Source organism: Pungitius pungitius, chromosome 15, assembly GCF_949316345.1.
Source record: "Pungitius pungitius chromosome 15, fPunPun2.1, whole genome shotgun sequence".
Lineage (NCBI taxonomy): Eukaryota > Metazoa > Chordata > Actinopteri > Perciformes > Gasterosteidae > Pungitius > Pungitius pungitius.
The window spans coordinates 5,220,958-5,248,888 of record NC_084914.1 but is presented as its reverse complement, the minus strand read 5'-3'; the positions used below and the strand labels follow the sequence as shown (position 1 = coordinate 5,248,888).

The following is a 27,931-nucleotide window of genomic DNA, read 5'->3' as shown; positions in this document are numbered from 1 at the left end:
GAGCTAACATGGGAGTAGTTTGCCTCTGCCGCTTGTCTCCTTTGGTTAAGGCAACAAAACGACTTGTTTAGGTGAAGGAAAAGCAGAAAAGACAAACTTATCCTGTGTGCTAATCAGAGCGCATGAAGGATATTTTTTTATTTTAAAGATTCAGATATTTAAAACAGATCACATACAATTTTGTGAATTAGAGGTTGTATTCTTAGCCGTTTTGCCATTTTAACATTTGGTTTAATTGGGCAAGCATTTGGTCCACATCATCAATTGTTTGCCATTCCTGTGACCTTCAAATTCATTCAGCAGTCCATTTGTTCAGACAAATCTCCAACAAATAAAAACTAAATCATTCATTCTCAGACCCGGCCATGCAACACAAACAGCCTTCACGTGTTCCCATTTCAGATGAATAGCGGCGCACTTCAATCGGTGCACAGAGGGAGGAGGGAGGTACTCAATCTGACAGACACTCATTATCTACAGAACTCTTTTTAATTTCACATCTGTCACGATTACGTGTAAAATTCACCGAGGTAACCCATTAATGTCAAAATCTTCATCGGCGTCCCACTGCTTCACATTTGCTTCAAACTGACTGTAAACCAACCTCAAACGAAACCTTGCTCGTCTGATCCTGTGTGGAAGGTTCAAGTAGCTCTCTGTGTCTTTTTATTTTGTAGATATAGAATACTACAGCAGAGAAAAACGGCAATCCAGGCCGAGGTTGAACCCCGTTCCAGAAGCAGGAGCGTCTGAGGCTGTGGTTTAACCCACTCTGCTGATGTTCAAATTCGGCCCAAGCTTTGCAACCTCTCTTATTCCCCTAAGTGGCCGCATCTTATTTAGTGCTGCAGCTCTCTCATAGCATTGTATGTGGGAGATGAGTCTGTTGTCTGTTGTATGTCTATTTTTCAAACTTGACTTGACTATTTCGAGTATTTTTTGTCACTGAAACAACCGAACAGATCTCATCCGTGTCAACTGAATTAGCTCTCTGAAATTCCTGTTCCATAGCACTTGTACCGCAGAGGATCACAATCAGAGGTTCAGCTGACCTGACAGCTTGGTATGCACCAGTGTCACTGACTCCCACTAACCACTGTGAGGGTCAGAGGTCGCCCGCAGCCATTTTCACATATGCTGTTTTCCTTTTATCTACTGACTCCACTGAGAGTCAAGGATGTCGGGCTGAATGTGTTACACATTGCGCAGCTGCTAACAAGCTAAATCATTTTATAGAACATTGTTCAACGTTCCTTTTTAACTTTTTAACCAGCAGGCATGAAATCGATCCTGAACATCACTATCTCAAAATATGCATTATGATCAATAGGTGGCACTCCCAATCCTTGACTTATCATTCAATTATTGCTGCAACGGGTAAATCTTTTCCTTCTCTCTTTTTCATTTGCAAGTTTCAGGGGAAATAATGTGTTTATAAATGTTGCAATCTGGTGTGTGCTAAATACCCGACTTTGATCAAAGAGAGAGCCGCTGAGCTTTTTTATGGATGTTCAGGCGGATTTTGGCTGAGTGAAAGGACGCTTTACTGCAACAAGATCTCTGCCCGTCTCTGTCCCTCATTCTCATTCTTGGCTGCTAAAAACTCTTCTTAGTCAGGAATTTATTACCCCCAGATTTGATTAATGCAACAGCACCCTCTGCAGCACTCTCTCTCTCTCTCTCTCTCTCTCTCTCTCTCTCTCTCTCTCTCTCTCTCTCTCTCTCTCATAAGTGCCTGTTGGCTTTGCATGCAGGAGGAGATGCAGATCAATCCACTCCCTCACCATAAAGAGCTGTTCATCATGCGGCTCCTTGCCAAACTCTGTGGCCTTCTTAGCTATCTCACACTCTCTGGTGCCAAATGATCTGACGAGAAAACAGTGCCTTGTTATCCACTTCCATTTTAACTGTAAGCGCTCACCTTTACGGGGAAGCAAGGACCAATTTTGCTTTCACTGGGCCAATGTGAAAGGTCTGAAAGACTTTCTGTGAAATGTCAAATTAAGTAGAAACGACCACAAAAAAATTTATTTAAAAAAAAAGATTCTGTAACTTTTAAATATAACTGCTATCAATAATTACATACTATAGGCCGATTTGGTTAAACTATGATATCAGATAAATAGAAAAAGAAAAGAGCAATGTTTTACAGAACAGTTGTGGATGATGGTTGAATGTCATCTTCATGGCAATCCATTCAGTAATTGAGACTTTTCCCCTAAAACGTGACCCTCATGATGAATACCAGAGGATAACCAAGAGTTTGAATGATTTTGGGAACTCGACAACAGACAGACGATAATCAAAACTTTATGTCCAGCCGAATGTTTTTTTCTAGATTCAAGCCTCATACATCAGCATAATAATAGACTTAATGGACATCAGAGCGATCAGGAGCAGTTTGCCTTCAAACCCGTCCAGCCGTGCAGCAGCACATATTGGAGCCAGCTAGCCCATTAGCCTCGGCTAATGCGCCCCGGACTCCCAGACACGCACGGCCCATCACTCCGGACCGGGTCCGGTTTCTCTCTTTGTGCTCGAGGAAACTCTCGCTCCAAAAGAATAACCCGTTTTACAAACTGTTGCTGAGAAAAGATTTCCACTCTCTGGAAAGTTTGTGTATTTAGGAGCTGAGGTTTTAAGGTCAAATGTAGGCGAGGAGAGAAAAGGGTATTAAACCTATGAGGTTCCAGAGATACGTGTAGGTGTTCCTCTGAACCTTTTACAAAATGCTGAACTTGTAGCACACACACATATACGATTACTGTTTCTCCTTAAAAAGGCAAAGTGGATATTGGCTCAATCAGAGGGTGAAATTGTTTTGGACCGTGGCTGTGATCTTGAGTTTCACAGCTTTGCCTGGCCAAATGGACCGGGCGCATTAAGGGCCGGAGCAACACGCTGCAGAGTGCTCTTAAAAAGGCCGGGAGAGAAAAACAACTCAAACAGCCTCCCTGTGTTTTTCCAGCCCGGCTGCCCCCGCTGTGGAGGGGACGGCGACACGAAGCGACCACGCATGGGAGCTCCCGCTATCCGGTTGCAGCCATCAAACAGCCATCCGGATGGAGAGAGAAGGCAGAAAGCACGTGGAGGGTATGGTGAGTGACACGAGGGCCCTCGTGGGACGGAGAGGGAAAGTTTTACATTTTATTTTCTGGTTCGTGGTACGAGAACAATAAACAACGTTGAACTTAGATGGCATTACACTGAGTGTGGGGAATTGGTTGCTTCTTGTTGACTCTTTAATTTTTCCAGATTCCTTCCAGCTCGAATAAACTGAGAGAAAACATTGAAATGACCTGAAATGACCTTTTGTATTTAATTTTCTCTTCCCTCCACCACTAGACGGGTGACTCATCACGCTGGAGCAAACATCTCAGTATTGAGCGCTACCAGCAGGGTGTGTAAATTCCATACCTGTCCCTTCATCGCTCGCTCAATCCCTCCCTCCGTCTCTCCTCCCCCTTTCGTGCCTCCTCTCTTTTCACATATGCTCTCCCCCCTCGCTCACCCAACACCTCGTAGCGGACAGCTCGAAAGGGGAAGAAAGCAGCGCTCTCTTGCATTAGGACGTGCGACAGAAACCAGCAGAAAGTGGTGAGCCTCTCTCTCCTCTTTACAAGCAGGTGAGTTTAGATTCACTCTTTATTACAGGCCCTTTTATGACCAGATGCACCGCTTGGGCTTAACTTATTCTGTCATTGCATTTTTTTGCTGAAATTCTTTCCTTCTGGTCGCCCAATTTCTCTTTGTCTCTCTCCATCCTCCCATTACTCCTCACAACTCCTGGAAGAGGCCGTTAACCTGAGCAGTGGAGCTTTGAGAAGTTGAGGCGCTGGTGGAGGCTCGTTATCCCGCTTTATCTAACACTAAAAACCCGGATCTGCTCCACAGGAAAGAATGAGGCGACGTATTGACAAAAGCCGCAGCTGCCCTTTCTTCTCCTGAAGCAGCAGTGAAAAAAGACATAATGGCATTCTAGCTCAGGTAACTTCACTTTGACACCGATACCCTTGAAACAAATCCAACTCTCGGGGTTGTGTTTACGAGAAGTGTGTAATCCAAGTAATTTTGTGGACACAGTCAATGATGGTGATTTATTTGGGCAGCGAGGATGAAGGAAGTGATGTTGAAATGAAATGGTGATATAATTAACACTGTGAATAAGTATCATTATCTTCACATTCTTGCTGTATGACATCTCGGTCCTTTTGGAGGCGACAAGAGTCCACACACAGGATCGTGTGACACTTGTTGTTTTCCACCGAGCGGTGATGTCATGGCGCCGCTGTTTTTTCACGGAACCCAAACGGTTTATTCTGAAAACCGAGCCTGCGTCCTGAGGCTCGGACAAACTATCCGAGTACAGACGACGGAGGAAGACTCTTCAGGGGAGGAATGTACTCACCGTGTGAAAAGAGCAAGCCGATAGAGTCAGTAAGGAAAGTAGCTAACTTTACAGTATTCTACTGGACTATTTATTTTATTTTAATGACATGATACCTATAGTTACTGATTGATGCAGAAGCTTGGATTTTGGAGACATTTCAACATTTGCAACATTAAAAATGCAGCTTGCATGTCTCACTGGTTACAATAATTGAATGATATTTTTTATAGTGATATAAAAAGATCTGGTGCCAATATGCTATATTAGTGGAAATTACTTAAATAATTCCTCAGCATCTGGAATTTAAAAGTGAAGCAATTAACTTTTTACAAAGCATATTAGCATGCAGGTTACTGTAGGAAAATTGCAATTCATATTGCAATTGGAATCAATAAAAATGTTTTATCTTATGTCTCCACACATTTTACTTTCATATTAGTGGCCTGTAATAAATTAGATTTTATTAGCCAATTAACTCAGTTTTTTTTCTATATTTAATGACGTCTTTGCCTGCAGTGGACCTGGATTCCTCATTTGGATAAATTACATTGTGAAAGCCGGTAGATTTACGCAACAGGGGGCTGGGCATGATTGCAACATAAATCTAATCCATTGTCTCCAATAAAATCTGTAGTTGTTTTAAGATTGTTTTGTTTCTTGCAGAACGAGACACAGGAAGCTCAGATTTCCTGCAGCGGGAATTTTCAGCAGCAGAAGATCTTCCTGCAACATTAACACGGGATGACTTTTCTGAAGATGCAGAATTTAGTTCATTAGTGAGCATTGAACTAAACAGGAATTGTTCACAGTGGCTAAGTTCAGTGTCTGACATGAAAAAATGAGCGCTCACATTTAGTCCCCAGACGGAGAGGTGAGAGAAGAAGGATTCTCTCGATGTAAAAGCTGGGCCACCTGTATAATAAAAGAGGAATGCTTTAAAAGTCTTGCATGTCCAGGCACATGGTGAGACCATTCACGAGGGGAAGAGGGGAAAGAAAAAGTTTATCTTCAGAACTTAATTTCAGGTAAATATTATTTTGTAATGCTGCAGCTTTTTTCTAAGCGACGACAATTTCAGCCAATAAAAATATGATCAATTTGTCTCACAGAGTTTCAAATAGAACCCCTGCTGTACTTCAAATCATTTTGGCATTGAGCTTTTCTGAGTTGTGCACTCCTGTGCCTACTGAACTGGATTCAGTGTGTCTTTGCAATAACTGGCTCAGTTCAGCAGGAACAAGAGTGACATCTAATCCGACCCAGGGAGAGCAGACGGGGCTCTCGTGATCATCATCATCGTCCCCATTAGATGAATCAGAAGGAGCACTCTGCAGATGACCACCAACATATTAAGCAAAGCACTTAACTTCAGGAGTGATGAATTTGCGTTTCTGACACATCAGAAATGATGTTGTGTGTGTATGTATATGTGTGTGTGTCCTAATTTGCCTTCCTGTGAGTGTGTATGTGTGTGTAATTTGTCTTCCTGTGTGGGTGGATCTGGCTGCCTCTGCAGGTAGTCGTTCAACATTGCATCTGATTTGTGCTGAGCAGCACGTTCCCTCGCCCTCTAACGAGGGGTCAGCCAGCCGCTTCACGGAATTGGGAGACACCGGCTCCACACCTCTGCAGTGTGAATGGACCGGTGCCGCATTGGCATGAGCAAAACTGTTGCTTCTGATTTGGCATATCTTCCATTGGTAAACAATTGTTTTTATTGCCCGTCTTAATGTGGACTTTTATTTCATTTATTCACTTGTTTATTTTTTATACTTTTATATAAGTATTTGTATCCCTTTCATTTGCATTAAAATATTGCTTTCTGCATTTTTCTTCAACGATTGCGTAATGCTCTTTAAATTGTAAAATTGTGGCATAGAAAAGCCTTGTTTCTCTATTTGTGTGGGTGCTTTACAATGACAGTTTATAGGGAGATTGTGGTCACCGGGATGAAGAGGAGAACAAATCTGTCCACTTGTATTGATTTTCATTTTTTATGCAGGTTTTTATTGAATCGTGCATACTCTACATAGAATAGGATCTAAATTAAGGGTCATATTATAGTCAAAGAACATAACCGAGTCAGGTAATATGCTCACCACTCAGTCAAGTCTGAGTCCTTGTGCAGATTTATAATGCACCTCCCACTCCCCTAACAAATAAATACATTTATGTTTTTCAAGTCCAAACACCCAATTCATTTTCAGCTGCTTCGTTCTCAAGATGGTTGGAGGCCAGAATGTTAATTAAAATTTTCAAAAGGATTTGGAGCCTCTGGACCAGCTTGAAGAGTGCAGACAAAATGTTTAATCACCAAACCAAGCACGTTGTCTGAGGTTAATAATGCTCAACATCTCCTCCTCTCTGAAAATACCTTCTGGAGTCAGGACAACAAGACAAAAACCCTCAGAAAAATAAGGGGATCTTTACAAACAGCACTAAAATATTACAAAGTTATGACATTTAAATGATTTTCTTTAGCTTTTGCACTAACAAAGCTGATGATTTGGTTCTGACTGCAATTTTATTGCATGATGATGATTGTTTTAACTTTATCAATTCATTTTTTTGCAAGCAATACAAGTTTCTTCACATGGCAGAATACAGCTGTATTTTTTTTCTATTCAGCTCATACATACATATTCTAACCTCTTAAAATAGTGTTTCTTTATTGACAGTTAATACCGATCCTTCAATTTGTTTGTATATTAAATCCTAATCTAAAAAGTAAATACTTACATAGCCGTTAATTTAACATAAAATGATATTGTGAAATGATGTGCCTAGCTCCAGAAAGAAACATACTATAAAATGAAAAGATAATAAGTAAAATAGTATGTGTCAAGGTCTAGCATAGTAATAAATATAGTGTAATAAAAGTAGAGTGAGGAAGGTACAAGTGGCCAAAAGTAAGTACTGCTTCCAGGTATAAAGCAGGTGTGCCAATGTGGTGTGCCGTGAGCTGGCTGTGATGCCTCCACCCGCCCAGCAGGGGGCGCTAAACACCCGCAGCTCACCCGTCACAACAGACGAGCAACAGAGGAGCAACAGAGGAGCTCCGTCCGCGTCGCTCTCATTAAACAACTTCTTCCCCCGAATGACTCCCCTTCTCCCGCTCTGACACACGGCCGCGCGGTGGTGGGGTTTTTTTCTTTCTTTCTCTTCCTCTTTTCTCAGCGGGTTTCTCTCTCTCTCTCCTGTTGGCTAAAGTGTGACATCACTCAGGTGAGTGAAGGGAAATACACTTATTCCCACCTGGTTGACGGGTGTGTTCGTCCGCGCGCAGAAACCTAGGAAGTGATTCGGCGCCCGACTCTTCGACCGGGGACGACGCGGACACGTTAGATCTCGATGTCTTAAAGACGTTGAAGGTCGTTATTGTGTAACTAAATCTGCTTTGTAATCATTTAAAACGCGTCGCAGGTAGCTTCTGGACTCACCTTTTTTTTTTTGAGAAGCAGGTGAACAAAGTTTTTTTTCCCTCCTTAAGTTGCGTAGGCAGGAGTTCCTTAACGCCAGATATCTTCTGCTTCTCGTTGCTTTCCGGAGTATTTCTGTTATAAAGATTCAATTGTTGTCTTTTTCTCAAAAGGTGAGACATCTTTTCAAATATTTGGTCTGGTTTTTCACTTATTTTGAGGGGTGGGCAAGTGGAGATCTTGGTGTGAATACAGTGGGGGGGTGGGGCGGGGGCGCGTCATAGACATGCGTTTTGATGTGCCTGTTCCAGAGGTTTTTTGTTTGTTTTTTTCAACCTTAATCGACTCCTGCATCACGTGATGCGTGTCCCTTCCTGCAGTGGATGCCGGTCAGATTCCGCCAGCAGCGAGTTATGCTGAAGCCCTTCGGCACCTCAGGATGAGCTCTACAGATGGAGAGGCCCGCGTGGTGCAGATCTACCCCAGGCTTTCCCAGGACACGGTCACCTACTGTCCACTGCAGGTCGGCGCCGGGGACACGGCGAGGGATGTCATCGACAACGCCGTGGTCACCCTGGGCCTCGATGCCGGCAAGACGTACAGCCTGCTGGAGGTCAGGAGACCCGGGAGGGAGGAGAGGTTGCTGGAGGCCGGGGAACGACCTCTGGAGAGAGTCCTGCTGTGGCCGCCACTGGCACACAAGTGGCACCTTCAGACCAACGGGTACTACTTCATCCTGCAGGACCAGCAAGCCAACAATGGAGGCCACCAGGTCGAAAACAGCCTGTGCTATGATGACCTATGCAACCTCCAGACTGTGACTGAGGAGAACATTCTGGAGGCTTTACGCCAGCGCTTCAACAGGCTCAAAATCTACACCTACGCCAGCAACATCCTCCTCGCCATCAATCCCAATAAGTTCCTTCCTCTCTATTACAATCCCAATTACGTCAAGATGTACGAGAACCAGCCAATGGGCAAACTGAGCCCCCACATCTTCGCCGTGGCGGACAGGGCCTTCCGGGCCATGCTGGGCCGGCAGGTCAACCAGTGCATCGTGTTGTCCGGGGAGAGCGGCTCGGGGAAGACGGAGAGCTGCAGTTATCTCGTCCACTGCCTGACGGCCCTCAGCCAGAAGACGTACTCGGGCGGGCTGGAGCGCACCGTCCTCGGGGCCGGCCCGGTGCTAGAGGTAGGTCACTGGGGAGGGAAAGAAGAAACTTTAGCACCTACTCTGACGCAACAGTCTGTTGACGTTGTGTAGGTATTAGTGAAAGGGAGCTAGACACTTTGGTCTGTATCAGAGAGCAAGTGTCTGTGTGTTAAAGGTCTCAAGGCCAGAGGATAAACAGTCAGCGGAAAATGTATGTATGGATAAGAGGACACACCAAGCACAGAGAGGCCAGTGTGCAATTTAGAGCTACAATAAGGACTATTATTGGCCTTTTTCCCGTGTTATAACATGAATTCAAAAAGATGTACTATTAAAAACGAGTCTGATCGTATTCAGTTAAACTGCGCCCCCCCCCTTAATCTTTTACCAAACCAGTCACTGACTTGCATGCACAAGCAGCTTATTGAACCTCAAATGTTGCTGCAGTTATTGTCATCGAGTCCTACGGACGCGGCTTTGCTTATCACCAAAATAACATGGACGTTTTTTGTTTTTTTCTTCCTTTTTTTTTTTCTACAGTTTCACTATCAATGAGTTCGGTCAAAAGGAGTCTTTGTTGGGGGCCTCGTGAGCGTAGTGCTGCAGTAACTATCTGTCAATCAGTAAGAGGAAGACCCGGTTCCCACATTTCCCTGTGCTTTCAGTCATTTACTGAATTACACAATAGTTTTATTTTTAGGGAAGTGCTCGCCTGCTCGGCACTAACTTTTTGAGAACTGAGGGCAGATCTTCAAGTGGGAGTCCATGCATTAGTATATAAAAAAAATATTTTTAAAAATATTTTCTTTTTAATCGTTTTTACACACTAGTTAAATGTGCTCCAGCTTCTAATGAGGGTGAATGTGCACACACCTCTTTCACCGAGGATCGTGGCCCGCTGTGTTATAAAAAAAAACGCCTACACACAACGCACACTGTTCCGTGGGGTCGGCCTCTGACTACACATGGTTTATCTTTCCTTCCGAGCGAGTCCAACGAGTTCCTTATTGTTTTTCCTACGTAACTGATCTTTGCGACGGTGTGTTCTTCTCCTGAAAGGCCTCCAACAGGCACAGATACGCCAGAGGAGAAGGAGGATTGTGAAAACCCCCCTCTCAGAGTAGCCAGCAGGTGATTGCACTTGTTGCATGAAGTATGAGTAGGAGGATGAGGACGAGGAAGAGGAGAAGGAGAGGGGGGGTTTGGGGGGTGTTGGTTGTCTCTGGTGGTTTGTGCTCCTTGCTGGTGCTCAGTAAGTTGAGCTCCGCGGGGGGAATTTGCAGGGCGTTGTCTTCGAGCTTTGGGTCACCGAAGAGAGAGAGGAGCCAGGCGGTAACGTGTCAGAACAGGCTCAGCAAGCCCACGACACAAAGAGTAAATCTCTCTACTACTCCCTCTTTCTCTCTCACTCTCTCTCTCTCTCTTTGCTTTAATCAAAGTATGTGTGATGTCACATAGTCATAAAGTGTTCATTGGTCAGTGTTGAAATTAATTATATGGACTCAACCACTGGTTCCCAACGTGGGGACTGTGACCCGTTCAAGGCAAAGACGACTGTTTTACCTTCCTCTAAACGTTTGCATTTTCTAAATAGTTTTACAGGTTTCCTTCATTCCTTGAACTGATCAGGTATTTTCCCACTAGTGTTTTCAAGGCCAAATTTTTTTTTTTTTTACTTGGCTTGTCTTCACAATAGTTACCCTCAAACTAGGACCTCCTCCACATACCATTCTCGCCACGTGTTGTTTCCAACGTTCTTCTAACGTTTGTTTAGATACGATGGATTGATCTGGTTGAAATGAAACCATGCACTGTAGTTACGGAGGTGAACGGGTGATTCAAAGGTTTCCCTGATAGCGTGATATCGGTACAGTCTGCAGGTGTAGCCGAAGCATTGCTCCGCCTGTTGAGACACGACCTTCTCTCAATCTGGAATGGGGGAGGACAGCACTTCTGACATGGATTCTGTTTGGATTTACATTTTTCCTCATGGAAGGGGTAAAACTTGAGAAGTAGAAACTGATCCAGAGTCAGCAGTATGGATCAGTCAGAGGAGGCGGAGTCTGAAATACCATAGAGTGATGCCACTCTTAACGTTTCCTCATGGGCTGCTGCTAGTTATTATCTTCATGATCAATTTTCCTGGGAGTTTGTAAGTCTTTGTTTTAGTCTAAAAGTTAAAGTGCTGAAACCCCACCAAAAAGTGTAAAACTACAAATGTTAGCATTTTTTACACAAAGCTCTAATTGATAAATTCATAGGGTCGCTATCAATTTTGTGGTAGTTGACGAATCAACAAACGACCACTGCCCTTCTCATCAGCTGATTGATTTAATGTTTTCATAACAAAGAAAAAGAAATTCACTGAACTGTTATGAACCACAGGGAATTAGCAGAACAGAACCCCCCCCCAACCCCCTGAAGGGAAGCGGTGCAGATGTCAAAGTGAGAGATAAACTCCACACTGTTGATGAAGCCTTATGGGAGCTTTCAATTGTTGTGGCCACTTAATCAAGTGAATAAATGATCACTGGCCAGAATACCGTTCAGAATGTATCTCATCAGCGGGGGACAGAAATATTACGCAGAGATGCCAGTGAATTAGCGATGATGATGATAATGATGATGATGATCATGTGGTAATGGAAACCTCTCTGCATGAGAAGTCAAATAGTTTCATAATGCGAATACCTCCACATCAGTTGTATTTTTAGTAAACGTGTAATTGTATATGTGTATGTAATAGGATAAGCAGTAGGATATACCATTGATCTAATATGTTGAAAAAAATCATATTTGCAGTACATTGTTCAGTTTGCATAACCTGCTTTTCTGGCTTTTATTATGATTTAGTTGGGCAAAACAAGAAATTTAAAGAGTTCTGAGAAGTTTTTGATACTTTAAAGAAAAATACGAGAAAAGATTAAAGCAATTCATCGAAACAATACAGTTTGGACTGACTTGATCTTCAATGTCTAACAAACAAATCCTAAACATTTGCATTTGTGTTAATTAATCAATGGGAAACATGCCCACACGTTGGTCTGTTTATTTCAGTGAATTGTGTCTTTGCTTTGTTTTAAACAGGCCTTTGGCAACGCTAAGACAGCAGAGAATAACAACTCCAGTCGCTTCGGGAAGTTCATCCAGCTCAACTATCTGGAGAGCGGCGTGATCAGAGGGTAAGGCTTCACGCAGAGTGAATATTTTTTATCTTTATTTGACTTTGACTTGAAGTTTGTTTTCCTTCCTGTGTCATAACTGCACGATGTTGGCGGCTGCGCCACCGCCTCGTACGTTGTGTTGACGTTCTCTTCTGGTGTGTCTCTTGCAGGGCAGTTATTGAGAAGTACCTACTGGAAAAATTCCGCCTGGTGTCCAGGAATCTAGGGGAGAGGTACGTTGAAGACGCTCTCACACACACACACACACACACACACACTCATCATTCACATGTGTTGTTTTATTCATAAAAATCATGTTGATGTTGTTTGGTATCAGCACTGCTCACACTGTCGTCAAATGTGGCCCTAACTTTGACCTCTGTGCAGTGGCATGTTGAGTAAATAAGAGAGTTGAAATGAAAACTGATTTATTGAGTGTGACCTTTGACCCGCAGGAACTACCACGTTTTTTACTATCTGCTGGTGGGTGCGTCCGAGGAAGAGCAGCAGGAGTTTCACCTGTTAAAGCCGCAGGATTATCGTTACCTGCAGCAGGTACCGTTGATCCAAACCCCCCTTCACAGCACCAGAGACCACTGACCTCCTAATTTATGTTATTTTCATTCATTTTTTGCTTTTGTATAAAATAAATACCTAAAAAGTTTTTTTTAAAACACAAGAAGAAAAGAAACAATTCCTCCATCTTGTTTCGCCATGTGTGGACATTTATCTGTTTCCCTCCATGCAACTCTGTTCATAAGCAAATGTTTCTCTCCGAGTCCTGCAGGAAGACCTCCGCTTAGATGATGTGGAGAAACTTGGGCATGAGTACAAGAGGCTCCATCAAGCTATGGAGATGGTTGGTTTCCTCGCCTCCACCAAGAATCAGTATGTATGATTTTAATAATAAGCAAGTGAAAGTCTTTACTGGCCTTTAAGTCATGAAGAGAGTTGATTAACCACAAAACGCTTTATTTGTAAATAATAATGATGTTCTCTTACTGTGGGACGTGTGAGATTTGTCATCGACAAAGGCAAAGTTGGTTTTGATTTTTAACAGAACGCTGTCGGAAAAAGTTCCTCCTCTTCTACACTGGTGTCTGTGACAAGTCCCAGCTTGTCGAGTAAAGCACTAGTAAAATTCAGGAAGCCTCAGACGCATAGTTTGTAACCCGTTCAGCTCGGTCCTCCAGCCTTCATCATTTTGTAATAGCAGGCTTCATTCATTAGAAGCAGCACCTCCCATAGACATCCAGGGAAGGTATTAAACAAAAAGGCATATCCTTCAATTATATATATTTGTAATTAACTCTGTTAAGGTTGTTTATTGGTTTGTTTGCCTCATCTGGCTGACGAGAACAAATACAACAAGCCTAGGTGGTATTAAAGTATTCATCAAACTGTGTCAGCGCCCTAAATATTGGATCAAAAGGCACATTTCAAAAGTCTAAAGGTATACCAAAAAAAACCCTGTGTGTGTGTCTTTTACATTGCAGCATATTTTCCATCCTCTCTGCCATCCTGCTCCTGGGCAATGTGATGTACACACAGCCTGAGGACGCTGACGTCCTGGATGTGGGACCTGCTGAAGTGTTGTCCACGCTGTCTACCCTGCTCAAAGTATGCTCCTCAAGGGAAACGCTCGAGTGCTGTCCCTGCTGGAGTTGATAACCACAGTCTCCATCTCTTGGTGTAACGGTTTTTCTAGGTGAAAAAGGAGGTACTGGTCAAGACTTTGACCAAGAGGAGAGTAGTGAGGGCCGGCGCCGCCGTACTCTCTCATTACTCACTACAAGAGGTATGAAAGCTAATGTAGTGCACAGCTGGCCCTTTAGGTTTAATTATGAAAACCCTCGAATAACAGTTTTCAACAGAGAGTCGTGATTTGCTTTGTTTGATGTTTCTGCGCGTTTAGGCCACCGCGGTGCGGGACTCCATGGCCAAGTCTTTATACAGCGCTCTGTTCGACTGGATCATCCTTCACATCAACCACGCAATGTTCAACCGGCGGGACATGGAGGAGTCGGTCCCCGTAAGTCTCGCAAAGTGCAACGTCCACCGCAGCTGACGTCTGTAGTCAAATATTTTCAATGCTTCCCCTCAAAGAAAACCATCAGCGGTTTTGACTTTTAAGGTTTATTTGCCTCAAAATGTATGTACAAACATATTCAAATATAAGAAAGTATGCAAATTCTGAAAGGGGAATTTATCCAAAAATACCAATGAAAAGAAATGACCTAACCATGTTTGAAGTGTGCCGCTGTTTTAGATGGTGTTCATGAATAGTGTGGTTTTCCCCTTGTGTTTTTAGTGTTTGTCCATCGGCGTCCTGGACATGTTTGGATTCGAGAACCTCCGGACGAACAGCTTTGAGCAGCTGTGCATCAACTTCTCTGTTGAGAAAGTTCAGTGTTACATCAACCGGCAGGTCTTCAAGCGTGAGCAAGTCAGTGTTTGCTTCATTTGAATCTTGCTTTGAATTCGGTGGCGGTTAGTGTTCATTCGGTTTCTAAACGTTTCTAAAGTCTCTTCATCGGTGCCAGAGAGAAGCGCTCACTTACATTTGCCCCCCCAGAGAAACCAATTCATTAGTTCCTTGATATTGAAATATTTTACAGGAGGATTATGTCTCCGAGGGCATCGCCTGGCGAACCATCAACTACACGGACAACAGCTGCTGCATCCGGCTGATCAGCGAGGAGTCAAAGGGGCTCTTTGCCCTGCTGGATGAGGAGAGCAAGTAGGTGAACATGTAACGTTTTCCTGCCTTTTGGTAGGTCTTAAGTGATGATTCAGAGGGATTACTCTCTTTTTTTACACGTCTATACGTGTTTTTTAGGAAAACTAATATTGATTCTCTGTCCTTCTTATCTCTGTGTCTTCAGCCTCCCTCGGGCCACGGATGAAACCCTGTTGGACAAGTTGAAGCATCAACATGGGGACAACCCATTAGTTGTTCCTTCCCCACTCCGAGAGCCCACTTTCATCATTCGACACTTTGCCGGAAGGGTTAAATATCACATCAAGGTAGGGTATATTTCCCTCAAAGCCAGCATTTTTTGTTCCACAAAGTATATGACACTGATATTCAGTAGAAGTACACTGCGACACGGCGGTGGGCCTGCAGTAGCCTTGTTAGATAAGCCACCGTGAGAAAAACCCGGATAACCTTTTGAAATTAGTCGATGATTAATGCTGCTCCCTCGCCCCAAGAAGGCTGTTGTTGCACAGTGAGGTTTGAGGTAGTGCATGTAGGGCTCCCATGTGCCGCTGCAAAGAGGAGAAAGAAACCAAGCATGTTTGTCGTGATTCTTCTCGCTCTTCAGGATTTTCGTCAGAAGAACACGGAGCACATTCGCCCTGAAGTCATTTCACTTCTCCGGAGCAGTGGGCGGGCGTTTGTTCATCACTTGGTCGCATCCAGTCCGGAAGCTCTGTTCAGATGGGGAGTCCTCCGAGCCACCATCCGCATCCTCTCAGTATTCAAGAAACTGGGACGCCAGCGGGCAGAATCGAGTAAGCGGCTCTAAGTAGCTTATCGAGCCACTTTTTCAGCAGCTACAATTAAAAAAACAACATGGGTCTTTGCATGAATGACATGTTTGTTATTGGCTGACTTTTTCCTCATTCAGCTTCCATTTGATTATTATATTGAGCTGGTTTTGTGTTTTTGTCACCACAGTATCTGGTAGACGAAGCTCCCACAAAACCTTCATGGAGAAACGTGGCACCACTGCTGTGGAGAGACTTTCCGGGTAAATTTACTGCATTAATGCGTTTTATAGTGGACTCACTGCCACTCGCATGTCTCTGTTCCAGCTCAATTTCCCTTATGAAATAAACAAATGGATTCAAAACGACAACCTGATGTTGCCTTTTCTGTTTGAGATTTAACAATTAACAGCTGGAGCCATCGAGCATCCAGAGTTCATCTCAAACACAGGCCCAGATACTACATTTAATTATTTTTCATTCATTCATTTCCCCATTCATTTATCCTTAAATAACTAGTGCACAAGACAACATGGTGACCCACAGGGAGTAATGCGTTTGCCTTAAAAACGGCTGTTAACGTATGCGTATGTCAAAGGAAAACTCAAGTTAAAGTTCTTCTGACATTCCCAGCAACAGCCTGACTCTGGATTTCTCCTTCGATCGCTCCGATGAACATCCACTCGATGTGTTTGAAGACATCTTTGTCAATTACGAAAAGAGAAAGTAAGTGAGGCCTTTCATACACCCTGATTTTGCTGCGTTACGCTTTCTTCTTTTTCCAGCGCTACAGGTGGAATGAAGCTTCACTTTGTCTGTGGGTTTTTTTCCCGCAGGAAAAATCGAGGCAGTCGACGAAAGCAGCTCATTCCAAAGGTGATTTTTTACTGATGATCTGTTTGTGTATTGAGTAGAAAAGATGTTAAAATGGGTTTTTTTCTACCCGTGTGCTGAGCTGAGTACGCTATAAACCAGCACAACACACACATCCTTTCCTCCATGGGTTCGTCCAAAGTCTTTTTGTTGTCAAAAAGCTCACAGACTTGATTTATGTCTTATCAAACAGAACCTCATGGATTTGCAGTCCCTCAGACACATCGTGGGCCTCACGGCACACGACCGAACCAGCAAGTTCATCTTCCACCCTCATCGGAGGGCAAAGCCCCCGACAGTGAGCACTCAGTTCCAGGTGAGGTCACTCTGCCCCTCTGCTGATCATTATGGCTCCGCTTACTGAAGGGCGACTTCAATCATGACTTCATGTCACGTTCAATATACAATATAATATATATATATATATATATATATATATATATATATATATACTAATGTATTAGTTTCACCTTTTAAGTTGAATTACTGAAAGTAATGAGCTTTTGCACGATATTCAAATTTTTCGAGTTTCACCTGTATGTTAGAGGGAGAAATTTGATTAATGTCTCAAAAAGAGAATTTTTTTTGAAGGTGATTGTTAACTCATTAAGAGCATCAGTTACTGAGCGTTACTTTACTGTACTACAGTAGAGAAAATGAAAAAGGTCTAAATAAAGTCCAAACCGTTTATTAGAAAAAATAAATATTCTATTGTAATAACAAAACAATCAAACATCACTTACTCCACGTCTGTGTCTCACAGACTTCACTTGGGAAACTGATGGAGACGATGGGAAAAGCCGAGCCATTCTTTATTTTCTGCCTTCGTTCCAACAATGTAAAGGTAAAGTCACGTGTGATTCCGTTGCACATCGTCATCACTGTAAATGCAAACTACCTACCTGTTGGGGCGTAAAACGCGGTTCATCACTTGGGGAAATGTTTTATTTCTGCAGAAGGATCTACACTTTGATGCCGACGTTGTGCTACAGCAAATTAAGTACCAAGGCCTACTGCAGATGGTTCACATCAAGAAGTCGGGCTTTAGTGCCAAATACACATTCAAGGTGGGCGATTATTATACATTAATTATTGGATGGAAATTATTATTATTGTATGCTTCGCCATCTTCTGCAATGGATTAAAATAGTTTTCTGTAGAATTGCTGCCACCTGCTACTAATCCGATTGGGCCGACTAATAATTGCATTATAGTAGAGGATGAAAATAAGCACTAATTGCATGTTCTTTTGCAGTTTTTCTTTCAAATTCAATTAATGTTTGCAATGCATTTAGAAGGAATCCTGGCTATTGTGAATGAAATGAATTTCCACTTCTGATACAGTTTTCTTTTGATGACAGGAATTTGTTGAGCAGTTCAGAATTTTGCTTCCAATAGTAACTACTATGAAGCCAGAGCACATAACTGAACTGTTTGAGAAGATGAAGCTGGATAGGACCACCTATCAAATAGGAAAAACCAAGGTATATATTCTTTATCATAGCAGTAATTTATTCTGAAGTTAACGGACCATGATGGTTTTTATCACAATGGCCAGAGAATTGAAAGTAACGTTGCTATTCCTCGGAAATTACTTCATCCTGGGTACTGTTTCACACACAGCATGTTTCCAGGGTTAGCATTAACTGTGTCTTTTTTTAATCTACTCAGGTGTTCCTCAAGGAAAAGGCTCGGCAGCTCCTCCAAGACACACACAAGCAAGAAGTGATGCATCGCATCATCGTCCTGCAGCGCTGGTTCCGTGCTTGTCTGTTAAGGATCCACTTCCTGCAAAAGCGAGATGCCACAATGATTATTCAGGTACCATTTATGGTAGAAAATATTGTTTACAAAAGGACATGTAAATATACTAAGACTATTGGACAATTAAAGTTTCCTAGGATGTTGTAGATAAGCTTTATTAACCTGAAGGAGATTTTTGTGCCAGAGTTATATCAAATGTTATATCAAAAGACAAAAAACAGATAATTAACAGAGTATTACGTAATGAGTTTTAAAGAACGTATACGCAGTGCATAGAAAATAGAATAACGCTATCAATAAGTTAAAAATAAATTACCTAAAATGGAAAAAGTTAAGTACAAGCAAAATTAATAATATAAATTACATAAGAATGAATTATCTGCCTTGTTGCTGGGTGTCTTATCAAGAAAAAAATTAATCTTAAAGTTACACGTATACATGTACGTTTTTTAATTATTTTTTTTAGAGAAACTGGAAGGAGTTTTACGAGAACCAAAACCGAGCTGCTACGGTGATCCAGACGGCTTGGAAAAGTTCGCTGAAGAAATACAAGGACCAACGGGAGAAGGAAAGCAACGGGTCCAAGAACCGGCTTGGGCGGGTCAGGTATTAAACCCACACGTCTGCATGTGTTTAGAACTCACGTCAACGCACGTATTTTAGCAGGTTCCTCAAGACACGGGGAAATAAAGGGTGTAAATGTTGTGTATATTTTGTTGACATAGCATAGCGTAAATATTTATTTAAGAGCATATCAAATTGTGTATTTGTCTTTGAAAAAACTATTTTCTTTTAAAGCCGTGGAAGTAATCTTAAAATAATTATGAAGCATAAACGACGATCCGTTTGTATTGACCAAGATTTTATCCACAGGTCATTCTGCTTCAACTTATTGTCAAATATCTGCATTTTAGGTTGAAGGACAAGCATCTGTATTACGAATGTTTTTGTGATGCCAGTCTGATTTAGAGGATCTTGCATTGCAGTTTGACAAAAAAGGAGTTAACAAGGCAGCAGAAAGTGGAGCTCAGCCCCAACCGGACCGAGCAGAAGTCCAGGAGCCGAGAGAAGCGGGAGGGCAGAGGATCTCCTCCCCCTCTCGCCAGGCCCCTCTCCCTTCCGCTCGACCCTAAAGCCAAAGAGGAGCCCTGCCCGGGCCCGTCTAAAGCCAGCTCGCTGCAGCGCTACACGGATGTTGAGGCCTTCAAGGAGAAGGCTGAGAAATGGAGGGAAAGGCTGAGCGAGGGCGAACGGACGGATGAATCGAGTCCAGAAACACAGCGGCGACAAGGCGTTTGGAAAAATGAGTTTCAGTAAGAGTCTTTGAGTCATCAACACGCTGTTTTAATAACCTCATAACATTCTCTTTGTATCACAAGATGCTTACATGGCAATCCTTTTTCTTAACGTATATCTCGATGCTGTTACCAATCATTTCAAAATCCCACAACAGTCCACAGCTCTGCTCCTTTTTCCTTCTGCAACGCAGGCACAAAGGGAAGTCCATGTCTGTTGATGAGCTATCAAAGGTCAACTCGTCAGGCTCTGACAGCTCGCCATCCACAAACGAGGTAATCTTTGTCAACATTATATGATTCAAAACACTGGAACTTTCGATCCATTTTAACTTTATCTCCTCGTAGAGTATCCTGGGCAACAATAATTGTTGGCGTTAGCTTTTCAAAGTACTATAGTTACGTGCGGTGTAAGCTCACAACCGCACCAACTGAGGCATTAATCAAAGAAGGGTTCCACGTTTCCCGGCTCAATCAGGTCAGGGTGCGTGTCCGCAAGCAGCCCAAACGCAAGCGGCACTTAGCCCACGCCCGCAGCGGCCTGATGTCGAACTTTGGGGGCTCCAATGAGAGCGAATGCTGGAGCTTTCCGCTGCCTCCCATCAGCCCCCATGTAGCCGGCATGAAGAGCTCTGCCAGTAGCTCGGATGTCCGGGCCCTCGAATCCCAGGTCAAGGTACTGGCCCGAGAGGACGTTGTGCCTGAGCATGACTCTGGTCTGCATGCAGGTCCCGCATCAAAGGTTGCATTGCTCTGGGACTTCTCGTTTCTGCTTTGCAGCCAAGCACGGCGATAAAAAAAAAAAAGACCTTGCATCTGAAACACAAAAAAGGAACACAAGAAATCCTAAAAAGCCCATTTCCAAAGCTCATTCCTGATCTTATTTGTCTCCTTGTTCAAATGTTGGTTCACCTTTACAGTACAAAAAAGCTCATATTATACAGCAGCTTCATTATGAATCTTATTAAGGCAACTATATGTGCGAAAGTTGGAATTGTATCATTGTTTGATAGTATTTATTCGCAAACACACTAATCTACTGTATATCATTATAACCTATATAAACAAATAATTTAATCAACCCATAGGTCATGGCAAAAAACGTTCACTGGAATATGGTAACTCACAAAAAACTCTTAACAATTAACATTAACATTTAAAAAGCTGTTGATTTTGTAAATATCTAATATTAATTTAACACACTGACCCAATATTCTATGTACCAATTTATGTACTAACATGGCTCATACTGATTAAATCAAAAAAGGTCATCGGTCAGCTGGTGGCAGGAGACGATGCAGCTTTGCATGAGTTAAAAATGGTGGAAGATTGTGGTGCTGATATCTGATCGGGTTTATGGGGACCGGTTTGGTGATGGTGGTGGAGCTGTGGTTCAGCCTCCGCAGGGCGACATGGTGGTTTTTTCTTCTCAGTATTCTCAGTACACGTTTTTTTTTTTATTTTTACTGCAGATACCGACAGATACTGATGGGTCGTGCTTCAGTTTTCAGGCCAGGAGCCGCAATGAGAACTCGGGACCACACGGATCCAACGAATCACAACTCACAACGCCTGAGAAGTAAAACGCTCTCATTGAGTTCAGAGGAAACTGTTCAAGTTCTATTTTTTTATAACCATACATACTGTAAATTACACGCTGCATGGAGTTGATGAAGACTGTCTTTCAGGCTTTGGTTCCTCAGTAAATTCCTGAGAAAGCGGGCACCTAAATATCCGCCGCTCAACAACTCTACAGCAAGTAAAGCAGGTGACTAAACCTAAAACTTACCGTTATGCCTCATTCTCCTACTGCTATCTGGGGGTTATTTGCTGCCATTAATGCCACATCTCCCTCATCTGACAGCACTCACCTTGCCGAACTACACGCCACAAACCTACCACAGGCCGGACCAGAACACCGAGAGGGTCGGCAAGGACCCGACCATTCGAATCAGCCGGGCCACACGGGCGCCGCAGTGCAACACGTCTCTGGAGCGTGAGATCACAGACCCCAACGAGCTGCGGAAACTGGACGAATTCCTCGGCAACCAGGTGAGATCCCCCCCCCCCCCCCCACGGAAGAATGGAGTCTGAAGATCAAGCTGAGAGAGGCTGAGCATTGCTTAGTGCGTAACCAGCGACAACAACAACAACAACGTTGTAAAAAAGGGGGGGTTGCTAAAGAAATAACTCCACTGTGAAATAAAAATAATATAATAATATTATTATTGTCCGATCTCCAAAGAATTTTACCCCGGTAGCCGAAAGGTTAACGCACATGCCACCTCAGTGTCCAAACCCCTCTCACCTGTTCCTACTTTACTCCTCTTTGTCCTCAGGTGAATGAGCTGCAAAGTAGAATAAAACATCTGTCGCAAACAGAGAGCATCTTCCTCACAGCCACCATGCAGTTCAGAGAAACCATCAAGGGCATGTACTCTCTCCAGGTCGGTACGGATTCTTTCTCTGTACGATATGAACTCTGATCCAGCAGAAGGAAAGAAGAGAAAAAGATTTCAACACACTTCTTCACTTACCTTTTGTTCTTATTTCGCAATGTATCGGATGTTATGTAGATTGATTTGTTCGTTTTTACCATCAAGTCACTTAAAGTTGTTCTGCCACTGAATGTCTCACAAACAACCAAATTAAGAAAATGGAAAGTGGTCACTGATACTCCGTGAACACTCTGCGACCAACAGAAGCCCCAAATTGGCTACAAAGATCTGATGAAGGGCTACGAAAACCAAGTGAACACGCTAGCGGGGTCCAAGGACAACAAGACGGAGGTCTCGTTGGTGGTCAACTTGTTTCAGTCCATGCTGGACGCCTTCATAAGGGGCGAGCTGAAGCGAGTGGAGTCTGAACCAGCCAAGGTAATGTTCGTCTCTAAACTACCTATAAACCGCCATAAACCATTCTCTTCTTACATAAATTTTCTCCTTTGGCTTCTCTCAGGCCAACAAGGGGATGAAGAAGAGGAGAAAAAAGGACACATGTGTACGTTGAATATCATCATCTGCATTGCAAAGTTTTTATATCACATGTTGATTGTATATCATCCCAGTGCACTCTGTCTCTCTGCAGGTCAATAGTCCTCTGGATCACCTATTCAGCACCTACCAGGTGAACATCATGCAGTCGTGTGACTTGTGTGGCTCTTACATCTGGGGAATGGAGAAAGCCTACATGTGCAGTGGTGAGTTCAAAGAGCCGCGTGAATACACAATATTTTTTGAATGTTCAAAAGAGCAAAACCATTACATTAAACTCAAAAATGTACCCTTTTTTTTAAGCTTGCAAGTTAATATGTCACAAAAACTGCCTGAACAAAATCATCACAGATTGCTCAACGCGATGTGACAGAAAGGTAAATGGCCATTTGTAATACTCTATAAACCATTATGAGATTTACATTTTTTTTGTCTTTTTTAAATCATTTTTTTACCTCCTCTTGTCTTTGCTTGTGTCAGGATGACCGTGTACCGGGCTCCCTTCACTTTGGGGTGCAGGTGTGTGTCCTCACCAGTAAAGCCGACCCTGTGCCCAAAGTGGTGGAGTTGTTGCTGATGCACGTGGAGCTAAACGGCCTCTACACGGAGGGCATTTACCGCAAGTCGGGCTCAACATGCCGAGCGAGGGAACTACACCAGATTCTGGAGACTGGTAAGGAATTCTCTGAATAAACTTGTAATGCACAAAACGTTGGTTGAAGAACCTAATAAATCCATTCAGATTAGTCATTTCACATTAGAGTTCAACGTAACATGAGGTCAATTTAACTTTCGCTATTAATTTGCACGGTTGGTGTGCAGCGAGACCAGCCACACGATTTCCCGCGTTCTTCGCATCCATCTTTTGTCTTTCTTAGTCTGAACTCCTCTGTTGTTATGACTTATTTGTTGTTGAAATTAAGGAACATTGTTTGGGACTCTTAAATAACTTGTATTCTCTGCTTTTATTTGTTATTTAATGAAGTTGAAAAGTATACTTTTATCATATTGATAACAATGTACCCTTATCAAACCCGTATGTCTTGGATTATGGTGTGTCTAATCCGTGTGTTCTGTTTTGGGGTATTAGATCCTGAAGGTCCGAGTTTAGACAATTACTCCATCCACACCGTCACGGGTCTGGTTAAACGTTGGCTCAGAGAGCTGCCGGACCCCCTCATGACTTTTTCCCTCTACAGCGACTTCCTGCATGCCGTGGGTGAGGAAATATTCATAGTTTGTAAGACCTGAATTAAATAGGCAATCCCTACAAGGTAGAAGCTGCAAGTACTTATTTATTTGCTAGAACATTACTTGATGATAAATCAATTATCAATATGATTGACCATTGACTACTGTTGAAGTTGATTCACCTTCTTAGGGCTGCTCCCGATTAGTGGATTAGTAATTTTGGTCTTTGGTCCCCTCCCCCCCCAGAGCTGCCAGAGCCAGCTGAGAGGATAAGGGCTATATACCAAAAGGTTGATGAACTTCCACCTGCCAATTACAACACGTTAGAGCGACTCATCTTTCACCTGGTCAGGTAGGACAATCTCTTCTTCCCTTTCTTCTGCTTCTACTCATGAACTGTGACGCTTTGGTCATGTGTGTTGTCGAAACAAAAATATATATTTTCACTATATTCTAAAATGTGCGACGCATAGAATCCTCCACTCGTCAGTGATTATTTGGTTGTGTTATTGACATGCAAGGATTTTTTTTTCTTTTTTTTTAGGGTTGCAAAGGAGGAAGAGCACAATAAGATGTCCCCGAGCTCTCTTGCCATCGTGTTTGCCCCCTGCGTCCTGCGTTCACCTGATGTGAACGACCCCTTCCTGGGAATGAAGGATGTGTCCAAGACTACAATGTGAGTGATAATGCACACTCCATTAACTCTTCAGGAAGTTTTGTTTTATTTATTTACGTATCATTTTCTCTTGAATTAGTCAAATGTTGGACACAGGGTATGCCGTTCCAGAGGGGGACATTGTTTTGACGGGTGTGTGCTCTTCTTTTACCATGATGTCGGCAGGTGTGTTGAGATCCTGATCACTGAGCAGTTCAGACGCTACAATGAGAAGATGCAGAATATCCAGCAGCTGGAATACGCAGAGGCCCTGGCTGTCAGTCAGCTCAAACTGAGGAGACAAAACACGGTGAGAGAACTTCAAGACCTGTGTTTCCCATCAGGTTACACCTTAATACCATTTTTTTTTGTTCAGTCTTTAATCTTTAATACTTTTTCTGTGTAAATTTAATATGAAAGTCGGAACACACATTGCACATGCTTTTTTATGTCTCCCTGCTTTCACTGGGGGAGATAGCCAGTTTAAGCTAGAATTAGCCACCACTACCCAATATTTAATACATATAATGTTTAACCAAAATATCCACCCTTTTTCCTCTCAATGATGCTGTGCAGCTTATTGAAAAGAAGCTGGATGTTCCATACCAGTCTGATGAACTGGAGAGGACCCTCATGAATAGGATCAGATCCATCAAGCAAGAAAAGTGAGCTGTGTTTCAACGTGCAGGGGGGTAATGCTTATAAATGACTTGAGTTTAAATAACAACATTTTGTCTGGTAATTCTCAGGGTGGACTTGGCCTGCGGGTTACCCGACCTGGAGCAAGAGCAATCGGACAATGACAACCTGGACTCCTTGTCGACAATGAGCTCGGACAGTCTGGGCAGCCTGGACTCGGAAGGTCAGTAGGGAGGTACGTTATTTTCTCCTTCCTCTGGCTCTAAAGAGATGACTTGCTAGAAGTGTTATCCCCGCCCCGTGATGCTACGTGGTATTTTTGATAATATCCTCTGGATGGTTGATGATACATTTAATTGGACCATGTTATCATGGCAGCCACTGCGCGCGCGCACAGAGTATAAATATTGCATTACAAAGTGATCCACCTGGAATGTGTGCTTACACATATTTGATATTCCATTGCGGAATCCTTGCAGATGAAGTTGCGCTGTGGTCCAATTAAAATTGAGCTATAGTTTAGCTTTTCCGGAGGATCATCCTGCAATGTTGATAATAGCAATGTCTGGACTGGCCTTGTACAAATACACGAGAGGGCTGTCTTCTCTTTACAAAGGGATAAAGTTTGGAAGTAGTCAAAGGTGGGAAAAAATCCAAACCCAATCCAACCTGCTTTTAAAAACTTCTGCGCCCTTCATATACTCGTTAATCGTAGACTGGTTTCCTTCAGCAGAATGACTAATTCTATTTATATCAAAGGTATTTTATACATTGACCTCAATATCCAACCAACAGAGAAATGTGTGTGTGTGTGTGTGTGTATACTACAAGCTCATAACAGAAACATTTGCTACTCTGATTATTCTAGTACCACAAAAGGTGACCATGCGATTGAAAACCCAGAAACCCGCCTGCCCACCTAAGCCCGCTGACCTGGCGCAGAGAGTCAGGAGTCTCATGGCTCAGAAAGATGACGCGGAGAGAGAGTTTGCACCGCGCCGAAAGACGGATGTTACTCAATCCATGTACGTCCTGCCAAGCCGAGACGACCCTTCCCCCGACGCCGTCGAGTCCCAGATCACAAACAAAGCTTCCAGTCGGCACTTTGATGACCTGGACATTCCCTTCATCGATGACGATGAAGATTGAACCTGCACATAACACCAGGATTTGTAAAGATTGAACGATTCTCAAGCATGTGTTAAAAAAAAACATGTGTGAATGTCAAAAAAATAGCTGTGCACTTTGTTTTATAGACTTTTTCCAGTTTTCAATGCTGCTATGGAAACCAAATGCTTTGTGACGGTAGATCGTACGGACTGTCCCTTAAGGTTTTTTGTTGTTGTTTTTTTTAACTAATCTGGAGAAGTGCCAATAGAAGTGCCTAAACCTCTTAATATTCTATTTAAATTCTGAGTTGTACAGCTCACATTTTATAAAAGGTTGACCCTTATGTGAAGCTGTGTGACCAGCTGTGTTTCATCTAAGGAGAAAAACATGGTGAGCTATTAAGGATACAAGTCCTTCCTTTACAAATGAACAGAGTATTTCTGCCGCTGTAGTCATGAGAATTTATGGTGTTTGTGGGGTAAAATGTTTTGTAAGTGTTCTATAAAGGAGAACCAGAGTGCTTTTACAGACGACGTTGCGTTCTGGGGCTCTCGTTGAGTGCATTGTTGTTCACCTGGAACTTTTTTCAAGTCCCAGAGATATTGCTGTGACTGATCACTGATTCAATACGCCGGAAAGGGCAGGGGGCATATTGTTGCCTTCGAACTGAAGGCTGAAAATACTTCCCCGTGGAACTTCTGTTGGTTTTGCAAGGCTGTTTCACAAAATAAATGTTGATACATATATATTTTTATATATGCATGCTTGCACGTTATATATGGAATAATGGATATTGGGGTGAACATCCTCAGGGTTGGACTTTTGTATAATAAACTCGCCATTTTCACATGTCTCATGATGTAATATAGATGTCTTTAACTAGTACTACTGCTTTGATGGTGACACGTATTATAAAATAAATACTTTATGTGACAAACTAAACATGAAAAAAAAAAATAGTGTCTGAACCAACGCTTATCAATTAGAGAATCAAACAAATGATTGGTTTCATAATTTTTTACTATTTTTGTACTTTACCAAACTAATACAAGATATTTTACTAGAAATATAATATAAAAACAAACTGAATATAATTTGTTTGTAGTTGAAATGTCACATGTTGAACCAACATATTCAGTGTAATATGTATTGAAACTGAGATTGTATTTCAGGTGGAGGTTTGAGAACCACCCTTGTATGTTAATGAGATCACAAATGCCTAATACCTACTGTATAAAACATTAATGATCTCTTCAATGTTATTGCCATGTTAATCCAAACTAGATCACCCCCTCCCCCACACACTCTTCTGTTGTTGACGGAAATTACTATTTTCCAGATTTCTCGTATATCTTTAGTTTTATCTTCACCAAGTGTAGTTTTCAAATGTTCAAATTGACTGTTTTTTGTCTGACTCCCTATAAAATTCTCAAGCACAAGTGTGGATTTGATACATTTTTCACCACTTTTCATTTTCCAAAAAACACTTTTTCAATTTAATCTGATTAAACCCAAATGTGAATGGAGAGATAGACTTCGTATTTTTACCATTATAACAGTCACAATGTTAATATACAGCCAAGACAATTATATTTTCCCCATCTTTACTTATTTTCAAATGGATTATGTCAAAAAAATATAAAGCTTACACACATTCACCCACTTGGGTCTTTCCACTTTCGTTAACAAAAAAACAAATTTACTTTAAAACAAATCAGAGAATTACTGTAAGACCAGAGAGATCGAAGGTTTCGCAACCCTCCATGTATTATTAATTTGCATTTTTGTCGTTT

At 42.5% G+C, this 27,931-nt stretch overlaps 1 protein-coding gene across 2 annotated transcripts; it reads left to right on the top strand.

Moving 5' to 3' along the window:
• Positions 1 to 7,246: 7,246 nt before the first annotated feature.
• myo9b (myosin IXb) lies at positions 7,247 to 27,577 on the top strand. 2 transcript variants are annotated; one of them, XM_037459234.2, is made up of 41 exons: positions 7,247 to 7,982; positions 8,190 to 9,001; positions 12,050 to 12,144; positions 12,297 to 12,359; positions 12,582 to 12,681; positions 12,914 to 13,014; positions 13,623 to 13,746; positions 13,835 to 13,924; positions 14,042 to 14,158; positions 14,438 to 14,572; positions 14,745 to 14,866; positions 15,012 to 15,153; positions 15,453 to 15,642; positions 15,809 to 15,881; positions 16,252 to 16,344; positions 16,455 to 16,494; positions 16,685 to 16,807; positions 17,255 to 17,335; positions 17,448 to 17,558; positions 17,853 to 17,975; positions 18,163 to 18,312; positions 18,722 to 18,861; positions 19,242 to 19,568; positions 19,745 to 19,826; positions 20,029 to 20,226; positions 21,023 to 21,129; positions 21,239 to 21,318; positions 21,415 to 21,602; positions 21,890 to 21,997; positions 22,253 to 22,426; positions 22,509 to 22,550; positions 22,638 to 22,749; positions 22,847 to 22,920; positions 23,024 to 23,216; positions 23,634 to 23,762; positions 23,981 to 24,086; positions 24,279 to 24,410; positions 24,576 to 24,699; positions 24,966 to 25,054; positions 25,139 to 25,263; positions 25,897 to 26,031. In XM_037459234.2, exons 2-40 carry the CDS (start codon positions 8,249 to 8,251, stop codon positions 25,257 to 25,259), a joined length of 5,352 nt encoding a protein of 1,783 aa, XP_037315131.2. In that variant the 5' UTR covers positions 7,247 to 7,982; positions 8,190 to 8,248; the 3' UTR covers positions 25,260 to 25,263; positions 25,897 to 26,031. The 2 variants fall into 2 exon arrangements, with proteins under 2 accessions (XP_037315131.2, XP_037315130.2); XM_037459233.2 differs by having other exon boundaries at positions 7,248 to 7,982; positions 25,139 to 25,251; positions 25,897 to 27,577.
• The last annotated feature ends 354 nt before the right edge of the window (positions 27,578 to 27,931 follow it).